Below are 19795 nucleotides of genomic sequence, written 5' to 3' on the forward strand. Positions count from 1 at the left end.
ATAGAAAAATGAAAACGTTGCAGTTAAAGCATTAGAGCTGATGTGTTAGAGGACCACGGTAGGGTCAGAAGGTTAATAAAGTATTTAGGGGGGACTGTTGAGAAGAGCCATAAGATTAAATACTTAATTAACCTCTTGACAAGGGATTGTGGGAAATATGTCGATTTGCCTTACATAATTCAGGGTTCAGATCATACACATGACACAGATATAAAGATGGCCGCCATTTCCTGTTATCCACACCTTGCTTGGAATGCAAGGAATGTCCAGATGAAAGAAGACCACCATATAAGGGAAGACACCTGGTCAAGCTAGAAGACATCACAGACCAAACCATCAGCATGGATGCACCAGATGACGTTCCTCCCATCATCATGGTTTCATCCACTGAAGTCAGACGCACCCATCAACAGCAACACGGATCTCCCCATTGGCTAGCTCATGAACTGTCCCACTAAATGGGCATATCTGAACTTGTGTACGCCCCTAGCCTATATCAAGAGGACGCATGTTCCTTCTCTGTCTGTTTTTGGTGCCATTTTCTACTGTGACCAAGAAGATACTTCATATCCGACTGTGTCTGGTGTGAATTCTTTTATGCATGCACTTGGCCCATATCAATTCGGCCAGGCAGTAGGCAACTAGTGATCTCTGGTTAAGAGTTCACCTTAACAGTAGTTGGAGGTGGAGGACGGGGGTGACGGTTAGGAATGTCTATATGATGATCGTGACGCCACCTGTGGTACGCAGCCAGGTATGCGGCCGCCATTGCAGGGTCTCTCGCCAGGGCAGATGTTGAGTGCAGCCGGGATGGTGTTGTTCCCCACAGGTGGTGCAGAATTACCCCGGGGAAGATGATGGAGGACGGGAGTGGTGGTAGTCCCCGTTGGCACCGCAGCGCTGGGCAACGGCGCCAGTTAAAGGAGAGGCAGAGGGAGGGACTGTGGTTCAAGGTCTTTTACTCACAAGTTGTTTAAGCACTGCCCCAGGGTACCGATCTCTGCCACGATGGCCTGCAGCCGATCCCGGATCCGTGAAAGGTCAAGTCCGGTGTGTGTGTCAGCCTATGAGCCCTTCCTCCTTTGATGCGCTAAGTATCGGACCCCCGTGGAGTGAAGCACTTGAGGGTACCGGTGTTAATATGGTGTTCCGTTCTCTATGCTGATAGCACAGTTCCATTATGGGGCCAGTCCTCAACCCCGGATCCTATATGCAATTTGGCTGCAGACTCGTTGGGACGGATCCAGTGACTGTTCTAGCCGTTCCCAGCGACCCTTGCAGAGTTTGTAGATAACGTGAAGTCTATCTGCTCTAGGATTCTGTATCTGTGTATTTGGTCCTGTCTATTACCTGGTGATGTGAGGGGCTGGGGGTCCTCCATCTCAACGTCCTTGTACAGATCTTTGTGCCCTTCTAAATACTCCCACTCCTCCATGGAGAAATAGACGGTGACGTCCTGACACCTTATAGGAACCTGACACATACAATGATACTGTCACCCCCCGATCACTTCATAGCGTTACTGTATAATGTCCCAGCATTCCCAGCAGTGTCACCTCTCCAGTCAGCAGCTCAATCATCTTGTAGGTGAGTTCTAGGATCTTCTGGTCATTGATGTCCTCATGTATCGGGGGGTGAGGTGGAGGCCCCGTGATTGGGCTCAGGGGTCTTCCCCATCCCTCAGACACAGGGGCCTGACAGCGCTCACTAGAGGTCTTCTTCACTACTGTGTAATCCTGGTTATGGAGAGACACAGTAATAAATCTCACTACAGACATTTCCAGAGTCCTCACCTCTCCAGTTCTGTCCATCTGTTATTCCCATAGATAAGAATGATGTAATGTGACGTCATCAGAATCTCTCACCTCTCCAGTAAGCCGGAAGAGGATCTCTAGGGTGAGGTGTAATATCCTCTCCGCCATATTCTCGCTGTCCCTATCCATCCTTGATGGGGCAAAGTCAATTTTCTAGAAGATTTGTAACGGGGTGCCGGGGGTGCCTCGGGGATTGTAGTCGTGGCCCCTTTTTCTCTCAGGCTAACCCCCGGCTCCGCCGTCACTATTGGGACAGGGGATTGTTCTGTGGGGCAGAGTGTGGTGGAAAAGAGCATATTAACAGCCGCAGGAAGACTCTTCAGGCAGGGATCAGATAAACCAAACGACATGTTTATTGCACAGAGTTTCACAGACAGCTCGATGCACGGATCCTGTAGCGCACGGTCACAATTCCTGTCCGGGGAAATCTTTCCTTGTCGTCTCCTCTAGTGGGGATGTGCCCGGCTACTCTACTTCACCTAGGCTCCCACTCCGGCTATCACAGACTTGACCCACACAAATTCTGCTTCACCATTGAGGACACTTCTTCTCTCCTTCCCTTCGTTCTTTCTGTCCACTCAGCTCCACACTCTGCCCCTGGCTGTTCCTTCTCCCCCGTCCCGGAATCAACTGCCTTCAACACACACTTCTCTCCCTTCCCCCTAAGCTGCCGGCTCCTCCTCCCTCCTGTACTGTTTCTATGGGGACAGCCGCCCCACCCGGCCACTAGGGGAACCCAGCTATACAGTGCAAATACAATAAAATATCAACATAAAACATTAACAGCTTTGTCTACCCCAGCGGGGGTATCTTCAGGGGGAAACACTGCACCTCCTTGTAAGGGGTCCGTCCACCCCTTACATTCCTCCCCTCTTTTTGCCTTAGCCTCCCGGCAAGGCTCGTATCTGTAAAACACAATCTTAGCAGCATGCAAACTTTAATAAAACTCTAAAACCTTTATAAGAAAAAAACAACCACTGAGCGCACCAGTTTTGCGCCCGGAGTCCCTCCAAGGGAGCTCCCGGTCTTTGCAGCAGTTTTGCCCGGAGGCCATAGCAGGCACTCCCGGTCTTTGTTGATCTTCCGCCCGGAGTCTCTTACAGCACTCCCGGTCTTTGAAGGCAGGAGCACAAACAATAAAGTCCTCCGAAATATCACAGAGGGAGTCCTCGCACAGTTCAGCATCAGGCTCCTTCCGGGCTCAATACCTTAAACATGGTTACAACCTTTAAAACTTCACCGGTTCTTCAACACTACCGGTACTTAACACAAGTATGTCCCCCTTCTCTGGTCACTGGGGTTCACACGGGGTGATAAGCTCGGAGCCATTCGGCCCGCTGGGCCTTCACATAATCGGAGAGTGACTGACCTGGCAAGCGGCGCAGCCTCCGGAACGGTTCATAGTTAACCGGTGTCTCCGATTCTTCTGGCTCCGGCTTTGGTCCTTCAACCCCTGACGGGGGTGACGGGGTCGCTGAACGGGACGGCTGGGGACTACCCACGACGATCACCGGATGTGTGACCAGACTCTGGTGAATTGCTAACACCGCCGGTGTCCCCTTTTCTGGGTCAGCACTCAGTCCTGTCATGACTTCTGGCGACACCGCCAGCGTGTTTCTCGGCCAGGAAGTCTCAGCCAGCACCGGTCTCTGTTGGGTACGTCTCCGGTATTGGCACTCTTCCCATTTGATCTCTTGTTGCCATTGGGCGGCCTCTTGTGCAGTGGGGATCCGGGTCACTCCTACGGCAAATAGGCCCCGGCATCCCACTTCTCTCCGGAACTTCACCTTTTCTCCCGGGTACAGCGTATGAAGGCGTTGTGGTAAGCCCTCAGTGTCCAGGTTAACCCGGTTGTAGAAAAAATGGTCACCGGTCTCTTCGTCCTCAATAAATCCATAGCCCTCCGCCTGATTGAATTTGACCACGGTGCCAACGGTGCACTGCCGATCAAACTCGTCGCTAGGGGGACCGGCCATCATCTCGCGGGCCACGGTCTCGGCCAGTAACCTTTCCTGCATCGGATCGGGTTCAGGCAGTGGGGACTTTCGCTGAGTCAGGGGCGTCGGCTTTACCGGCTCCCAAAAGAATCCCCACTCATCTTCTTCTAGCTCCCGGGCATGTTGCTCTTCCGGGGCCGGAACTGCTGTGTGGGTTGGAGGTCTCACCGCGACTGGCGTGATCACCTCCGGACACTGGAGTGGTGCTCCCAGGACTTCGCTTCCCGACTGCAGTTGTGTCTTGTAAGTAGCCCGGACTTCAGTAGAGGTTTCACCGGTCGCTGCATCCCAGGAAGTGACCCACGTTATTTTTGCAGGTCGCTCCGGACCTCCTGGCACAGCCGGCAACTTTATGGTAAACGCCTCCTCGGCTACACTTTGCCGCAGGCGTCCTCTTCCCAGGCTGGCCGCTACCAGTGCACCCACTGCAGCTCTCTGTTTTGTCTGGGTCTTCATCTCATTCCTAGTCGTTTGCTGAGTTGGCGTCTCTTTCTGTAATGGCGCCGGGGACAGTGGAGATGCTGGGGAAGGTGGAGGCGGGCCTTCTCTTCCCGCTCTTGGATACACTCCACCCCCAGTCTCGCACATTGATTCAACCCAGCCTAGGCGGCCCTTCTTTTTTCCTGTAACGCCGCCCACTTCACATGTCTGCAGCATCATCCTGGGGCCAGCACCTCCCCTCTTTAAGCGGCGCACTCCGCACTTCTTTTTCTTCGCTGGCCAGCTCGGGGTTCTTCTTTTGGCGCCAATTCTTCGCGCGCTCACTGTGTTTGTAAAGACGGCGGCCATCTTACCGCCATATTGTGCCTGGTCCAACGCCTTAGGCACCACTTGTTCTTCCCAATATGGAACCGGGACCCTTCGCCAATAGTCCGGATCCTGCCGACTACGCCACATGTAAAGGGGTGCCGGGGGTGCCTCGGGGATTGTAGTCGTGGCCCCTTTTTCTCTCAGGCTAACCCCCGGCTCCGCCGTCACTATTGGGACGGGGGATTGTTCTGTGGGGCAGAGTGTAAAGAGCATATTAACAGCCGCAGGAAGACTCTTCAGGCAGGGATCAGATAAACCAAACAACATGTTTATTGCACAGAGTTTCACAGACAGCTCGATGCACGGATCCTGTAGCGCACGGTCACAATTCCTGTCCGGGGAAATCTTTCCTTGTCGTCTCCTCTAGTGGGGATGTGCCCGGCTACTCTACTTCACCTAGGCTCCCACTTCGGCTATCACAGACTTGACCCACACAAATTCTGCTTCACCATTGAGGACACTTCTTCTCTCCTTCCCTTCGTTCTTTCTGTCCACTCAGCTCCACACTCTGCCCCTGGCTGTTCCTTCTCCCCCCGTCCCGGAATCAACTGCCTTCAACACACACTTCTCTCCCTTCCCCCTAAGCTGCCGGCTCCTCCTCCCTCCTGTACTGTTTCTATGGGGACAGCCGCCCCACCCGGCCACTAGGGGAACCCAGCTATACAGTGCAAATACAATAAAATATCAACATAAAACATTAACAGCTTTGTCTACCCCAGCGGGGGTATCTTCAGGGGGAAACACTGCACCTCCTTGTAAGGGGTCCGTCCACCCCTTACAGATTTTTCACTGAGAAGATCCCAATTTATAAGGACCTGAATGTGAACACGAGGAGCTAATGTAAATCATAAAGAATACCATGTAACAATATAATTACTGGAGATATTAGGGTACAACGTGGAAGTGATCATGACTGGATGTGCAACTATTTGGACATATATAGTACTGTATATACAGTAGATTTATATACATGGTCAGCAGATCAGATCATGAATCCTCTTGTAGAATTTTAATATAAAAATGTGACAAAACTTAAAAGGATCATCCAGAAGTCAAATGTTGATAACGTATTGCTAGATAGGTCGTGAATATTCAATCAGTTGGTGTCTGATATCAGGTCGGAAGTAAGAAATGTAAGGATATTAACACAGCCAACCTTCTGTAGATTATCTCCCAAATCATTAAAAAAAAAAAAAGTATTAAAAGCAACCTCGTAAAGTAAATACACGTCTAAACGTTGAATAATATAATTCAAAAATGCAAAAAACAAGACCTTATACAGCTACATCAGAGGAGAAAGGCAATGCTCGGTACTACAGGGGTTAATGGGGATTCCCACCTACCTCCACCTGTAAAGCCAAACTAGATATATGGCTGCTCTGTGCTTACAGAACCTGTGATGATGTCCCAGTCATGTGATCAGGGGAAGAGTATATATAACAGTACCGAGCTTGTTATCCCGGCAGACCGGATGTGACCAGAGTCCTGTCGTAAACCTGCAGGGGACAAAACTACATCTCCCATCAACCTCCGGGACTGAGACATGAAGGAAGTAGAAAAGTGAGGAAAAGAGGAAGCAGAATTCATGTCTGCCGTTGTATCTTCTTGAAATAGATATATACTAAATTTATCTGCGGTACATTGAGAGGAGTATTCTCCATTTTTCTAAGAAAGCGGGATAGAGTATCCCCCCTTTATCTGAGGTAGACTGAGAGAAAACATCCCTCATCTCATCTGAGGTAAACTGAGGGTGAGTGAAAGAGAGTATACTCCATTTATCAGAGGTGGACTGAGAGAAAACATCCCTCATCATATCTGAGGTAAACTGAGGGAGAGCGAAAGATAGTATACTCCATTTATCTAAGGTGGACTGAGAGAAAACATCCCTCATCTTATCTGAGGTAAACTGAGGGAGAGCGAAAGATAGTATACTCCATTTATCTGAGGTGGACTGAGAGAAAACATCCCTCATCATATCTGAGGTAAACTGAGGGAGAGCGAAAGATAGTATACTCCATTTATCTAAGGTGGACTGAGAGAAAACATCCCTCATCTTATCTGAGGTAAACTGAGGGAGAGCGAAAGATAGTATACTCCATTTATCTAAGGTGGACTGAGAGAAAACATCCCTCATCTTATCTGAGGTAAACTGAGGGAGAGCGAAAGATAGTATACTCCATTTATCTAAGGTGGACTGAGAGAAAACACCCCTCATCTTATCTGAGGTAAACTGTGGGAGAGCGAAAGGGAGTATACTCCATTTTTTGAGGTGAACAGGTAGAAAATTCCAGCAGCTTGTCAAGCAGTATGTAAAAACGACTTTTATTTCGTAGATTGAAATATTTTGCAAACCATGTTTTAAAAAAACAGCATATGGTTACCACTGAAAAACAGGCTTACGCGTTTCGGACTGAAAAATCCTTACTCATAGCATAACAAAATTCAATTAAAGAGGTCTATATATACTCTTCAGCCATCCTGGATGAGCTGCTGGAATTTTCTACCTATTCACCATGTTCACTTTGATTTTCTGGAATCAAGTTCCCTGCACCGCCCTGGATTGATTGGACTCCTCTAAAACTCGGCTGTGGTATGGTGAGCTGACAGTCCTTTCTTATTCTCTATTTATCTGAGGTAGGTTGAGAGAAAACATCCCTCATCTTATGTGAGGTAAACTGAGGGTGAGTGAAAGAGAGTATACTCCATTTATCTGAGGTGGACTGAGAGAAAACATCCCTCATCTTATCTGAGGGAGAGCGAAAGGGAGTATACTCCAGTTATCTGAGGTAAACTGAGAGAAAACATCCCTCATCATATCTGAGGTAAACTGAGGGAGAGCGAAAGATAGTATACTCCATTTATCTGAGGTAGACTGAGGGAGAGCGAAAGGGAGTATACTCCATTTATCTGAGGTGGACTGAGAGAAAACATCCCTCATCTTATCTGAGGGAGAGCGAAAGGGAGTATACTCCAGTTATCTGAGGTAAACTGAGAGAAAACATCCCTCATCATATCTGAGGTAAACTGAGGGAGAGCGAAAGATAGTATATTCCATTTATCTGAGGTAAACTGAGAGAAAACATCCCTCATCATATCTGAGATAAACTGAGGGAGAGCGAAAGATAGTATACTCCATTTATCTGAGGTAAACTGAGAGAAAACATCCATCATCATATCTGAGGTAAACTGAGGGAGAGCGAAAGATAGTATACTCCATTTATCTGAGGTAGACTGAGGGAGAGCGAAAGGGAGTATACTCCATTTATCTGAGGTGGACTGAGAGAAAACATCCCTCATCTTATCTGAGGGAGAGCGAAAGGGAGTATACTCCATTTATCTGAGGTAAACTGAGAGAAAACATCCCTCATCATATCTGAGGTAAACTGAGGGAGAGCGAAAGACAGTATACTCCATTTATCTGAGGTAAACTGAGAGAAAACATCCCTCATCATATCTGAGGTAAACTGAGGGAGAGCGAAAGATAGTATACTCCATTTATCTGAGGTAGACTGAGGGAGAGCGAAAGGGAGTATACTCCATTTATCTGAGGTGGACTGAGAGAAAACATCCCTCATCTTATCTGAGGGAAAGCGAAAGGGAGTATACTCCATTTATCTGAGGTAAACTGAGAGAAAACATCCCTCATCATATCTGAGGTAAACTGAGGGAGAGCGAAAGATAGTATACTCCATTTATCTGAGGTAAACTGAGAGAAAACATCCTTCATCATATCTGAGGTAAACTGAGGGAGAGCGAAAGATAGTATACTCCATTTATCTGAGGTAGACTGAGGGAGAGCGAAAGGGAGTATACTCCATTTATCTGAGGTGGACTGAGAGAAAACATCCCTCATCTTATCTGAGGGAGAGCGAAAGGGAGTATACTCCATTTATCTGAGGTAAACTGAGAGAAAACATCCCTCATCATATCTGAGGTAAACTGAGGGAGAGCGAAAGATAGTATACTCCATTTATCTAAGGTGGACTGAGAGAAAACATCCCTCATCTTATCTGAGGTAAACTGAGGGAGAGCGAAAGATAGTATACTCCATTTATCTGAGGTGGACTGAGAGAAAACATCCCTCATCATATCTGAGATAAACTGAGGGAGAGCGAAAGATAGTATACTCCATTTATCTAAGGTGGACTGAGAGAAAACATCCCTCATCTTATCTGAGGTAAACTGAGGGAGAGCGAAAGATAGTATACTCCATTTATCTGAGGTGGACTGAGAGAAAACATCCCTCATCATATCCGAGGTAAACTGAGGGAGAGCGAAAGATAGTATACTCCATTTATCTAAGGTGGACTGAGAGAAAACATCCCTCATCTTATCTGAGGTAAACTGAGGGAGAGCGAAAGATAGTATACTCCATTTATCTAAGGTGGACTGAGAGAAAACATCCCTCATCTTATCTGAGGTAAACTGTGGGAGAGCGAAAGGGAGTATACTCCATTTTTTGAGGTGAACAGGTAGAAAATTCCAGCAGCTTGTCAAGCAGTATGTAAAAACGACTTTTATTTCGTAGATTGAAATATTTTGCAAACCATGTTTTAAAAAAACAGCATATGGTTACCACTGAAAAACAGGCTTACGCGTTTCGGACTGAAAAATCCTTACTCATAGCATAACAAAATTCAATTAAAGAGGTCTATATATACTCTTCAGCCATCCTGGATGAGCTGCTGGAATTTTCTACCTATTCACCATGTTCACTTTGATTTTCTGGAATCAAGTTCCCTGCACCGCCCTGGATTGATTGGACTCCTCTAAAACTCGGCTGTGGTATGGTGAGCTGACAGTCCTTTCTTATTCTCTATTTATCTGAGGTAGGTTGAGAGAAAACATCCCTCATCTTATGTGAGGTAAACTGAGGGTGAGTGAAAGAGAGTATACTCCATTTATCTGAGGTGGACTGAGAGAAAACATCCCTCATCTTATCTGAGGGAGAGCGAAAGGGAGTATACTCCAGTTATCTGAGGTAAACTGAGAGAAAACATCCCTCATCATATCTGAGGTAAACTGAGGGAGAGCGAAAGATAGTATACTCCATTTATCTGAGGTAGACTGAGGGAGAGCGAAAGGGAGTATACTCCATTTATCTGAGGTGGACTGAGAGAAAACATCCCTCATCTTATCTGAGGGAGAGCGAAAGGGAGTATACTCCAGTTATCTGAGGTAAACTGAGAGAAAACATCCCTCATCATATCTGAGGTAAACTGAGGGAGAGCGAAAGATAGTATATTCCATTTATCTGAGGTAAACTGAGAGAAAACATCCCTCATCATATCTGAGATAAACTGAGGGAGAGCGAAAGATAGTATACTCCATTTATCTGAGGTAAACTGAGAGAAAACATCCATCATCATATCTGAGGTAAACTGAGGGAGAGCGAAAGATAGTATACTCCATTTATCTGAGGTAGACTGAGGGAGAGCGAAAGGGAGTATACTCCATTTATCTGAGGTGGACTGAGAGAAAACATCCCTCATCTTATCTGAGGGAGAGCGAAAGGGAGTTGTCACAAACCACCGGGGGGTCACTCAGAAATCCCCCGCGCTGGCTACCAGTACGTCACAATCGGGGGGTAACAAGTGGGGGTCACCCCTCCTTTATACCTCCCGACCGACAGACAGAGCACGTGACGCGCTCTCTAGCGCCCCTCTTATAGTCAGGCCAATTATGGAATTGCCCGACCATAAGCAAGGAGGCCGCTATACTACTTATGCCGATTATTGAAGGGTCCCCGGTGAGAGTAAGGTATATATTCCCCCGACCTCCGCGGGCGGAATATATAAAATCTCCCCGAATCTCACTGGCCTCCCCACAATAATCCTTGGCACAATTCGCTGCCACCAACCGATTTACGGTAACTATTAGCCGAACACACAGACGTGGGATTCAAGATCGAGACAACAGAACAGCCCAAGATTAATTATATAATTTAATCAGCCTAAAGCACACTAGAAACTACAATATATACAATAGGGAATCTACAGAATATACATATGTCAGAGTACAGTTACAATCAAAGCATGGGTTACAAACAGGCATACACAGTTCCAGCAGTTACCTTGTTGCGTCTGGCCACAGGGGGGCGCTGTACCCAGGTTTCTAGGATCCTTCCCACAGATGTTTCCTACACGTGCCCCCAGCGAAAAGAACACTGGAAAATGGCCGAAGTAGGGTTATCAACCTGGACAAATCCAGGTCCCCTCCTACCTTCGTGACCTCAGAGGGAGCACTGCTCCACCCCTGGCTGGAGTTATGGACAAAATCCACAACATGGAATATGGCCATAACTTGGCCTGGGAGCGTCGTAGGCGGACGCCAATGCTCTCATTGTGACAGTTATGAATTTAGCTACAGAACGAGGGGACTCATGACCTGTCTGCCAGTTCCCCATTGGCTGATATCACGCCTGGGGCATTTCCCAATGTCCTGCTCCCATAAAAAGGGTGTGCCGGCATCGTCCGCATGCGGAGACACCATTTTTATGGTTGCCGTATTTATCGGAAATATGGCTTGCGAGATATGAACCATTTTTTACTGGAGTCGTTCTGTCTAGCTAGTTCCATAGCCTTGCTAATGAGATACAACTCTTGTTACAGGGTGACGGCAGGGAGTCATCCTGTGTCCATTGTTCCCACACCACCTCATCTCCATATCACAGGACATGGCCATGGAGGTGTAAGTGGAACACTGAGAACAAGAAGGGAGGGGGCACTGCCAGGGAGTGATGAGGGATTATGACTGGAGTCATAATTCATCTTCATATCCCGGGATTTGCCTCACACCTCCCCCCTTTTGAGGGCGCTAGGGGGCAGCACACTCCGGTGTTCCCCCGTGCGCCCGTCCGCGACCTCTCCTTGTCGGGACAGCCCGTCTGCGTTACCGTGGTCACGGCCCCTTTTGTGGCGAATGGTGAAGTTGTATTGCTGGAGCGCAAGGCTCCATCGCAACAATCGCCCATTCGTCCCAGAGACGGTGTGCAACCAGCTGAGGGGATTGTGGTCCGTCTCCACGATGAAGTGGCGCCCGTATAGATAGGGTTGCAGACGCTGCAGGGCCCACACTATGGCCAGGCACTCCTTCTCCATCGTGGAATAGGCAACTTCCCTTGGTAACAGCTTCCTGCTCAGGTACAAGACTGGGTGCTCTTGGCTCGCAGAGTCCACCTGGCTGAGCACCGCACCGAGGCCGAAGTCACTGGCGTCGGTCTGTACTACAAACGGCCGCGTGAAGTCGGCTGCCTGTAGCACGGGCGGGCTGGACAGGGCGTCCTTTAGGGCCCGGAAGGCTGTCTCGCAGTCCATTGTCCAATCGACTGCAGAGGGCAGCTTCTTCTTGGTGAGGTCCGTCAAGGGCTTTGCCAGGCTACTATAGCATGGAACAAACCTCCTATAGTACCCAGCGGTCCCCAAGAAGGACATCACCTGCTTCTTGGTCCTGGGGGTGGGCCAGGATGCGATGGCTTCCACTTTCTCAGGCTCGGGCTTCAGTGTTCTCCCACCTACCCGGTGACCGAGGTACTGGACCTCGCTCATGGCCAGCTGACACTTCCCCGGCTTGATGGTCAAACCTGCCCGGTGGATCCGCCTGAGCACCTGTGCTAGATGCTCTAGGTGGTCCTCCCAGGTGGGACTGAAGACGGCAATGTCATCCAGGTACGCGGCCGCGTACCCTTCAAGTCCCTTGAGCAGGGTGTTGACCATCCGCTGGAAAGTGGCAGGGGCATTCCTCATCCCGAATGGCATCACCGTGGACTCGTACAGTCCAAATGGGGTAATAAAGGCAGAGCGTTCCCTGGCCTTGCGAGTCAGGGGGATCTGCCAATATCCCCGGCTCAGATCCATGATGGTCAGGTACTGAGCCCCGGCCAACTGATCGAGCAGGTCATCGATGCGTGGCATTGGGTACGCATCGGCGACCGTGACCGCATTGAGCCCCCTGTAGTCCTCGCAGAACCGAGTGGTTCGGTCCTTCTTAGGGACGAGGACTACAGGCGAGGCCCAAGCGCTGTTGGATGCCTGGATCACCCCCAGCTTCAGCATCTCGTCAATCTCCTGGCGCATGTGTTGCTGCACCTCCAGGGAGACCCGATATGCTGAACGCCGGATCGGGGGATGATCCCCAGTGTCCACGTGATGGACAGCCAAGTCAGTCCTTCCGGGCTGGTTGGTAAACAACCCCCGGAAGGGGTGTAGGGTGGCCCACAGCTGGGACCGTTGGTCCTCCAAGAGCTGGTGGCCAACCTCCACATCCTCAATGGATCCGCCTGCCCTAACCTGGGCTAGCATATCCAAGAGGGTTTCCGCTTCTCCCTCCTCGGGCAGGTTGCACACGGGGAGCGCACATGCCTCCCGCTCATGATGTGCCTTCATCATGTTCACATGGAAGGGCTTCCGCCTTCCACGGGCAGGGTCCAGGGTGACCAGGTACGTCACAGGGTTGAGCTGCTGGTACACGAGGTATGGGCCTTCCCAGGCTGCCTGAAGCTTGTCCTGTGGTACGGGGACCAGTACCCACACCTTTTGACCCACTTGGTAGGTCCTCTCACAAGCGTTCTGGTCGTACCAACGCTTCTGATCGGCCTGGGCTTGAGCCATATTGTCGTGTACCAGTTGCGTCAAGGCCTGCATTTTGTCCCGGAAGCGCATGACATACTCGATAACCGACACTCCAGGGGTGGCCAAATCCCCTTCCCAAGCCTCTTTCACCAGAGCCAGGGGGCCCCGCACACGTCGCCCGTACAGGAGCTCAAACGGTGAGAATCCTGTTGAGGCCTGTGGAACCTCCCGGTAAGCAAATAACAGGTGTGGGAGATACCGCTCCCAGTCACGCCCATGGGAGTCGACCAACATCTTAAGCATCTGCTTTAAGGTGCCATTGAACCGCTCGCACAGGCCATTAGTCTGTGGATGGTACGGGCTGGCCACCAGATGTCGCACCTGGACTTGCTTACAGAGGGCCTCCATCAGCTGGGACATGAATTGGGTCCCCCGGTCAGTGAGCATTTCCTGGGGAAAACCCACTCGGGAGAAAATCTCCAGCAATGCGGTGGCCACCTTGTCAGCCCGAATGGACGACAAGGCCACTGCTTCTGGGTACCGGGTGGCATAGTCCACTACCGTCAGTATGAAGCGTTTCCCGGAGCTGCTGGGGATGGCCAGCGGGCCGACCAGATCCACAGCCACCCTCCTGAAAGGCTCATCGATGATTGGCAGAGATACCAGTGGGGCTTTGGGGCGTGGCCCCGCCTTCCCCACTCTCTGACAGGTTTCACACGAACGGCAGTAGGCAGCCACATCGGCCCCCATTTTTGGCCAGTAGAAATGCTGGTTTAACCTGGCCTTGGTCTTAGCGATCCCTAGGTGTCCGGCCATCGGAATCTCATGTGCGATCCGCAACAACTCCGTCCGGAACGGATAGGGTACCACCAACTGTCGGTCCCTGGGCCACGCCTCCGGTGAACCCTGCTGGACCGTGGCCCGGTACAGCCGTCCTTGGTCCCAGACCACTCGCTCCGGGTCCGAGTCCGAGGGAGGCTGTGCCGCCTGCTCCTTAAGAGCTTTCAGGCTGTCGTCAGCTTCTAACGCTGCCTGAAACCCCTGACTAGATGTGGCCAGAATCGACGAGACTGTCACATCTTCGGTCAGTACCCCGGGACCTGTGTCCTGGCCTCCACCTGACTCGGCTGCCAATGGGTCAGAAGGGGAAGAGCTATCGGACCTCTGGGAGGCCCCTTGGCTTCCAGCACTCCCACTGCGGGTGACAGCGGCCACAGCCGCTGCGACCGTGGGTCGTGCCTGCTCCTCCTCCGTTCCTGACCAAGTCGCCGGTTCAGGCAGACCTACCTGGCTTCCTGACACCCCGGTTGTGGGGGAACCATGCACCGAGATCTTACCTGGGAGCACTTCCGCTCCTGGACCGGCCCCAATCTCACCTGCCTGTTCCCCTCCTGCAGCAACAGAACCCCGCTGTGAAATCTCTGGGGACCCCACATTTGCTGTGGTAGCCCCCACCCCACACACTGGTCCTCCCCCTGCAGCACCCTGCTCTCTGCTTATCCCTGCAGAGGGCAACAGATCCCAGCTCACAGGCTGATTACTTGTAGAGGCATTGTCACACCTTTCTCTGACCCCCTCCCCTGTCACAGCTGCAGCTGTGTGTGTGTCTATGGTGTCTATGCAAGCAGAAATATCAGAGTTCACTCCCTCCTCCCTTACATCATTCATAGATAACACATTAACATTGTCCGGAGGCATGTCAGTACTGGCTGAAGGTTCAGCCCTTGGTTGGGGCCCAAACTGGGAGGTTATCTGCCCCAAATCTGTCCCAAGTAGCACGTTTGCGGGGATCCGATCAGTTACCCCCACCTCCCTCACCCCTCGCCCTGCGCCCCAGTCCACATAAATGTCAGCAACAGGCAGCGCCGGGTCAATGCCTCCAATCCCGGAGACAGCGAGGGTTTTTCCAGGGATCAAGTCTTGGGGGGACACCATCTCAGGCCGCACCAGAGTCACCTCCGAGGCGCTGTCTCGCAGTCCTATGGTCACAGACCGGCCGACGGTGACAGGTTGGAAGCTGTCCAGGGACCTACCACCACCCCCACCCACACAATACACCTTGGGCGGCCCTTGGGACGGGGACGGAGCCGGGGCCGTGGGACGCTGAGGGCACATGGTCTTGAAGTGTCCAGGTAGGTTGCACTGGTGGCACCGTCTTGGTTCTGCCACGGGCCTGGAGAGGGGAGTTGAGGGGGACACCCCCTGCAGTCTAGGGGCAGGTGGGGCAGTCGCAGAATTCATCTTACCCCCTCTCCAGGTGCTGCTGGTGGCTGCTCTCCTGGCTTCAGGAGCCCGATTGTTGGTGTAGTCATCGGCCAGGGCAGCTGTAGCCGTGGACCCCTTTGGCTTCTGGTCTCGGATGAACTGGCGGAGATCCTCAGGGCAGTTCCACAAGAGTTGCTCCGTGATGAACAAGTCCAGGATCTCCGGTCCGGTGGAAAGTTGCAGGCCTTGGGTCCAGTGGTCGGCAGCTCGGGCAAGTGCCCGCCTGTGGTCAGCCCAGGAGTCCTTTGGTCCCTTCTGTAGGCTCCGGAACTTCTTGCGGTAGGACTCTGGGGTGAGGTTGTACTGTTGGATCAGGGCCCGCTTGATGGTGTCATAGCCCTGATCTGCCTCAGCAGGCAAGTCCCCAAGGATATCCAGGACCTTACCCCTTAAACGGGGGGTCAGGTATTTGGCCCACTGCTCCTTGTCCAGATGGTGCTGCAAGCAAGTCCGTTCAAAAGCAGTCAAGAAAGAGTCCAAGTCTCCATCCTTCTCCAGCACTGGGAAGTCCTCAACACGGACCTTTGGAAGTTTGGTGTCTTGAAGGTCACGTGTGGCTGATGAGGGCCGGAGCTGAGCTAGCTGCAGCTGGTGGTCACGGTCTGCCTGTTGCCGTCGCTCCGCAGCCTCACGCTCTGCCTGGCGCTCTTCACGCGCTGCCTGCCGCTCTGCCCTGCGCTCTGCCAGGAGTTCCTTGTAGCCCTTCTGGTCTCCAGCCTGGAGAAGGGCCATAGCCATTTGAAGAAGGCTATCCGAGCCTCCCAGGCTCGGTGGAATGGCACGTGGTGATCTGCGGCACGCTGCAGAGCTAGGCGATTCACTGTCCCTTTCAGAGCGGAGGGCTGGCATCTGGCTCGTTGAGGAACCTTGGGTGAGCTCCTCCTCATCTTGTCCAGCAGTGCCAGGTTGCGCAATGTCCTCGGCAGAACGGTTTTCTGGCGTCGAGCTCCTGGAGGACTCGTGGGCAACCTCCTCATTGCTGTCCACAGCACCGTCCTCCCTCTCTTCGGCTCCTGCCTTAGCATTGGCCAGTTGCATAGCTCTGCTCCTGGTGCCATCAGCCATTCTTGCAGACTTTTGGTCACTGACACAGAGCTGACACCTGATGCCTCCACACACCTTACAGTATCTGCACTCTGACACTCTAGTGTTGAGCTAGTCTGAAGACCCCAGCAGCCACAGCTGCTGCAGGCAGTCTTTAGTGTCTGGGAGTATGGGTCTCACACTCACACACACTATTATCTCGATCCCACCGCTATGCCACCAATATGTCACAAACCACCGGGGGGTCACTCAGAAATCCCCCGCGCTGGCTACCAGTACGTCACAATCGGGGGGTAACAAGTGGGGGTCACCCCTCCTTTATACCTCCCGACCGACAGACAGAGCACGTGACGCGCTCTCTAGCGCCCCTCTTATAGTCAGGCCAATTATGGAATTGCCCGACCATAAGCAAGGAGGCCGCTATACTACTTATGCCGATTATTGAAGGGTCCCCGGTGAGAGTAAGGTATATATTCCCCCGACCTCCGCGGGCGGAATATATAAAATCTCCCCGAATCTCACTGGCCTCCCCACAATAATCCTTGGCACAATTCGCTGCCACCAACCGATTTACGGTAACTATTAGCCGAACACACAGACGTGGGATTCAAGATCGAGACAACAGAACAGCCCAAGATTAATTATATAATTTAATCAGCCTAAAGCACACTAGAAACTACAATATATACAATAGGGAATCTACAGAATATACATATGTCAGAGTACAGTTACAATCAAAGCATGGGTTACAAACAGGCATACACAGTTCCAGCAGTTACCTTGTTGCGTCTGGCCACAGGGGGGCGCTGTACCCAGGTTTCTAGGATCCTTCCCACAGATGTTTCCTACACGTGCCCCCAGCGAAAAGAACACTGGAAAATGGCCGAAGTAGGGTTATCAACCTGGACAAATCCAGGTCCCCTCCTACCTTCGTGACCTCAGAGGGAGCACTGCTCCACCCCTGGCTGGAGTTATGGACAAAATCCACAACATGGAATATGGCCATAACTTGGCCTGGGAGCGTCGTAGGCGGACGCCAATGCTCTCATTGTGACAGTTATGAATTTAGCTACAGAACGAGGGGACTCATGACCTGTCTGCCAGTTCCCCATTGGCTGATATCACGCCTGGGGCATTTCCCAATGTCCTTCTCCCATAAAAAGGGTGTGCCGGCATCGTCCGCATGCGGAGACATCATTTTTATGGTTGCCGTATTTATCGGAAATATGGCTTGCGAGATATGAACCATTTTTTACTGGAGTCGTTCTGTCTAGCTAGTTCCATAGCCTTGCTAATGAGATACAACTCTTGTTACAGGGTGACGGCAGGGAGTCATCCTGTGTCCATTGTTCCCACACCACCTCATCTCCATATCACAGGACATGGCCATGGAGGTGTAAGTGGAACACTGAGAACAAGAAGGGAGGGGGCACTGCCAGGGAGTGATGAGGGATTATGACTGGAGTCATAATTCATCTTCATATCCCGGGATTTGCCTCACACCATTTATCTGAGGTAAACTGAGAGAAAACATCCCTCATCATATCTGAGATAAACTGAGGGAGAGCGAAAGATAGTATACTCCATTTATCTGAGGTAAACTGAGAGAAAACATCCATCATCATATCTGAGGTAAACTGAGGGAGAGCGAAAGATAGTATACTCCATTTATCTGAGGTAGACTGAGGGAGAGCGAAAGGGAGTATACTCCATTTATCTGAGGTGGACTGAGAGAAAACATCCCTCATCTTATCTGAGGGAGAGCGAAAGGGAGTATACTCCATTTATCTGAGGTAAACTGAGAGAAAACATCCCTCATCATATCTGAGGTAAACTGAGGGAGAGCGAAAGACAGTATACTCCATTTATCTGAGGTAAACTGAGAGAAAACATCCCTCATCATATCTGAGGTAAACTGAGGGAGAGCGAAAGATAGTATACTCCATTTATCTGAGGTAGACTGAGGGAGAGCGAAAGGGAGTATACTCCATTTATCTGAGGTGGACTGAGAGAAAACATCCCTCATCTTATCTGAGGGAAAGCGAAAGGGAGTATACTCCATTTATCTGAGGTAAACTGAGAGAAAACATCCCTCATCATATCTGAGGTAAACTGAGGGAGAGCGAAAGATAGTATACTCCATTTATCTGAGGTAAACTGAGAGAAAACATCCTTTATCATATCTGAGGTAAACTGAGGGAGAGCGAAAGATAGTATACTCCATTTATCTGAGGTAGACTGAGGGAGAGCGAAAGGGAGTATACTCCATTTATCTGAGGTGGACTGAGAGAAAACATCCCTCATCTTATCTGAGGGAGAGCGAAAGGGAGTATACTCCATTTATCTGAGGTAAACTGAGAGAAAACATCCCTCATCATATCTGAGGTAAACTGAGGGAGAGCGAAAGATAGTATACTCCATTTATCTAAGGTGGACTGAGAGAAAACATCCCTCATCTTATCTGAGGTAAACTGAGGGAGAGCGAAAGATAGTATACTCCATTTATCTGAGGTGGACTGAGAGAAAACATCCCTCATCATATCTGAGATAAACTGAGGGAGAGCGAAAGATAGTATACTCCATTTATCTAAGGTGGACTGAGAGAAAACATCCCTCATCTTATCTGAGGTAAACTGAGGGAGAGCGAAAGATAGTATACTCCATTTATCTGAGGTGGACTGAGAGAAAACATCCCTCATCATATCCGAGGTAAACTGAGGGAGAGCGAAAGATAGTATACTCCATTTATCTAAGGTGGACTGAGAGAAAACATCCCTCATCTTATCTGAGGTAAACTGAGGGAGAGCGAAAGATAGTATACTCCATTTATCTAAGGTGGACTGAGAGAAAACATCCCTCATCTTATCTGAGGTAAACTGTGGGAGAGCGAAAGGGAGTATACTCCATTTTTTGAGGTGAACAGGTAGAAAATTCCAGCAGCTTGTCAAGCAGTATGTAAAAACGACTTTTATTTAGTAGATTGAAATATTTTGCAAACCATGTTTTAAAAAAACAACATATGGTTACTGTTCTGTCTCCTATTCATTAAATAGGATAAGGGTAATATCGTTTGTTGCCCACAAGAGGTCACTGTTGGTTTTCTTATGTTTTCCTCATACATCTCTACAGTATTTCTGTTTTGGAGCCTGTTGCTTTAAGGAAAAGATACTTCCTTGGACTGCCCCTTTTTCCCTTCCCTTACTGAGTTGGAGACGCAGATGTCTTGGTGTCTCCATAGGATTCAGAGGTGCTATGGCCGGCTCCAGCTCCCTTTCTTCAATCGTTTCTCCTGACT

The 19795-nt window shown here is 50.3% G+C and overlaps 1 protein-coding gene across 1 annotated transcript; it reads right to left on the reverse strand.

Annotated features, from left to right (window-relative positions):
• Positions 1 to 1511: 1511 nt before the first annotated feature.
• On the reverse strand, positions 1512 to 1922 carry LOC142313142 (oocyte zinc finger protein XlCOF29-like). The gene is made up of 2 exons (XM_075352130.1): positions 1866 to 1922; positions 1512 to 1736 (listed from the first exon to the last, which is right to left on the reverse strand). The coding sequence occupies exons 1-2, from the start codon at positions 1920 to 1922 to the stop codon at positions 1512 to 1514; spliced, it is 282 nt and encodes a 93-aa protein (XP_075208245.1).
• Between the last annotated feature and the right edge of the window lie 17873 nt (positions 1923 to 19795).

The sequence above is a fragment of the Anomaloglossus baeobatrachus genome, chromosome 5 (genome assembly GCF_048569485.1).
Source record: "Anomaloglossus baeobatrachus isolate aAnoBae1 chromosome 5, aAnoBae1.hap1, whole genome shotgun sequence".
NCBI lineage: Eukaryota > Metazoa > Chordata > Amphibia > Anura > Aromobatidae > Anomaloglossus > Anomaloglossus baeobatrachus.

Coding starts and splice junctions, on each gene's coding strand:
- LOC142313142 (XM_075352130.1), bottom strand. CDS start 1,922: ATGGCGGAGAGGATATTACACCTCACCCTAGAGATCCTCTTCCGGCTT. Junction 1,737..1,865: donor TCTTCCGGCTTACTGGAGAG/GTGAGAGATTCT, acceptor CTCCATAACCAG/GATTACACAGTAGTGAAGAA.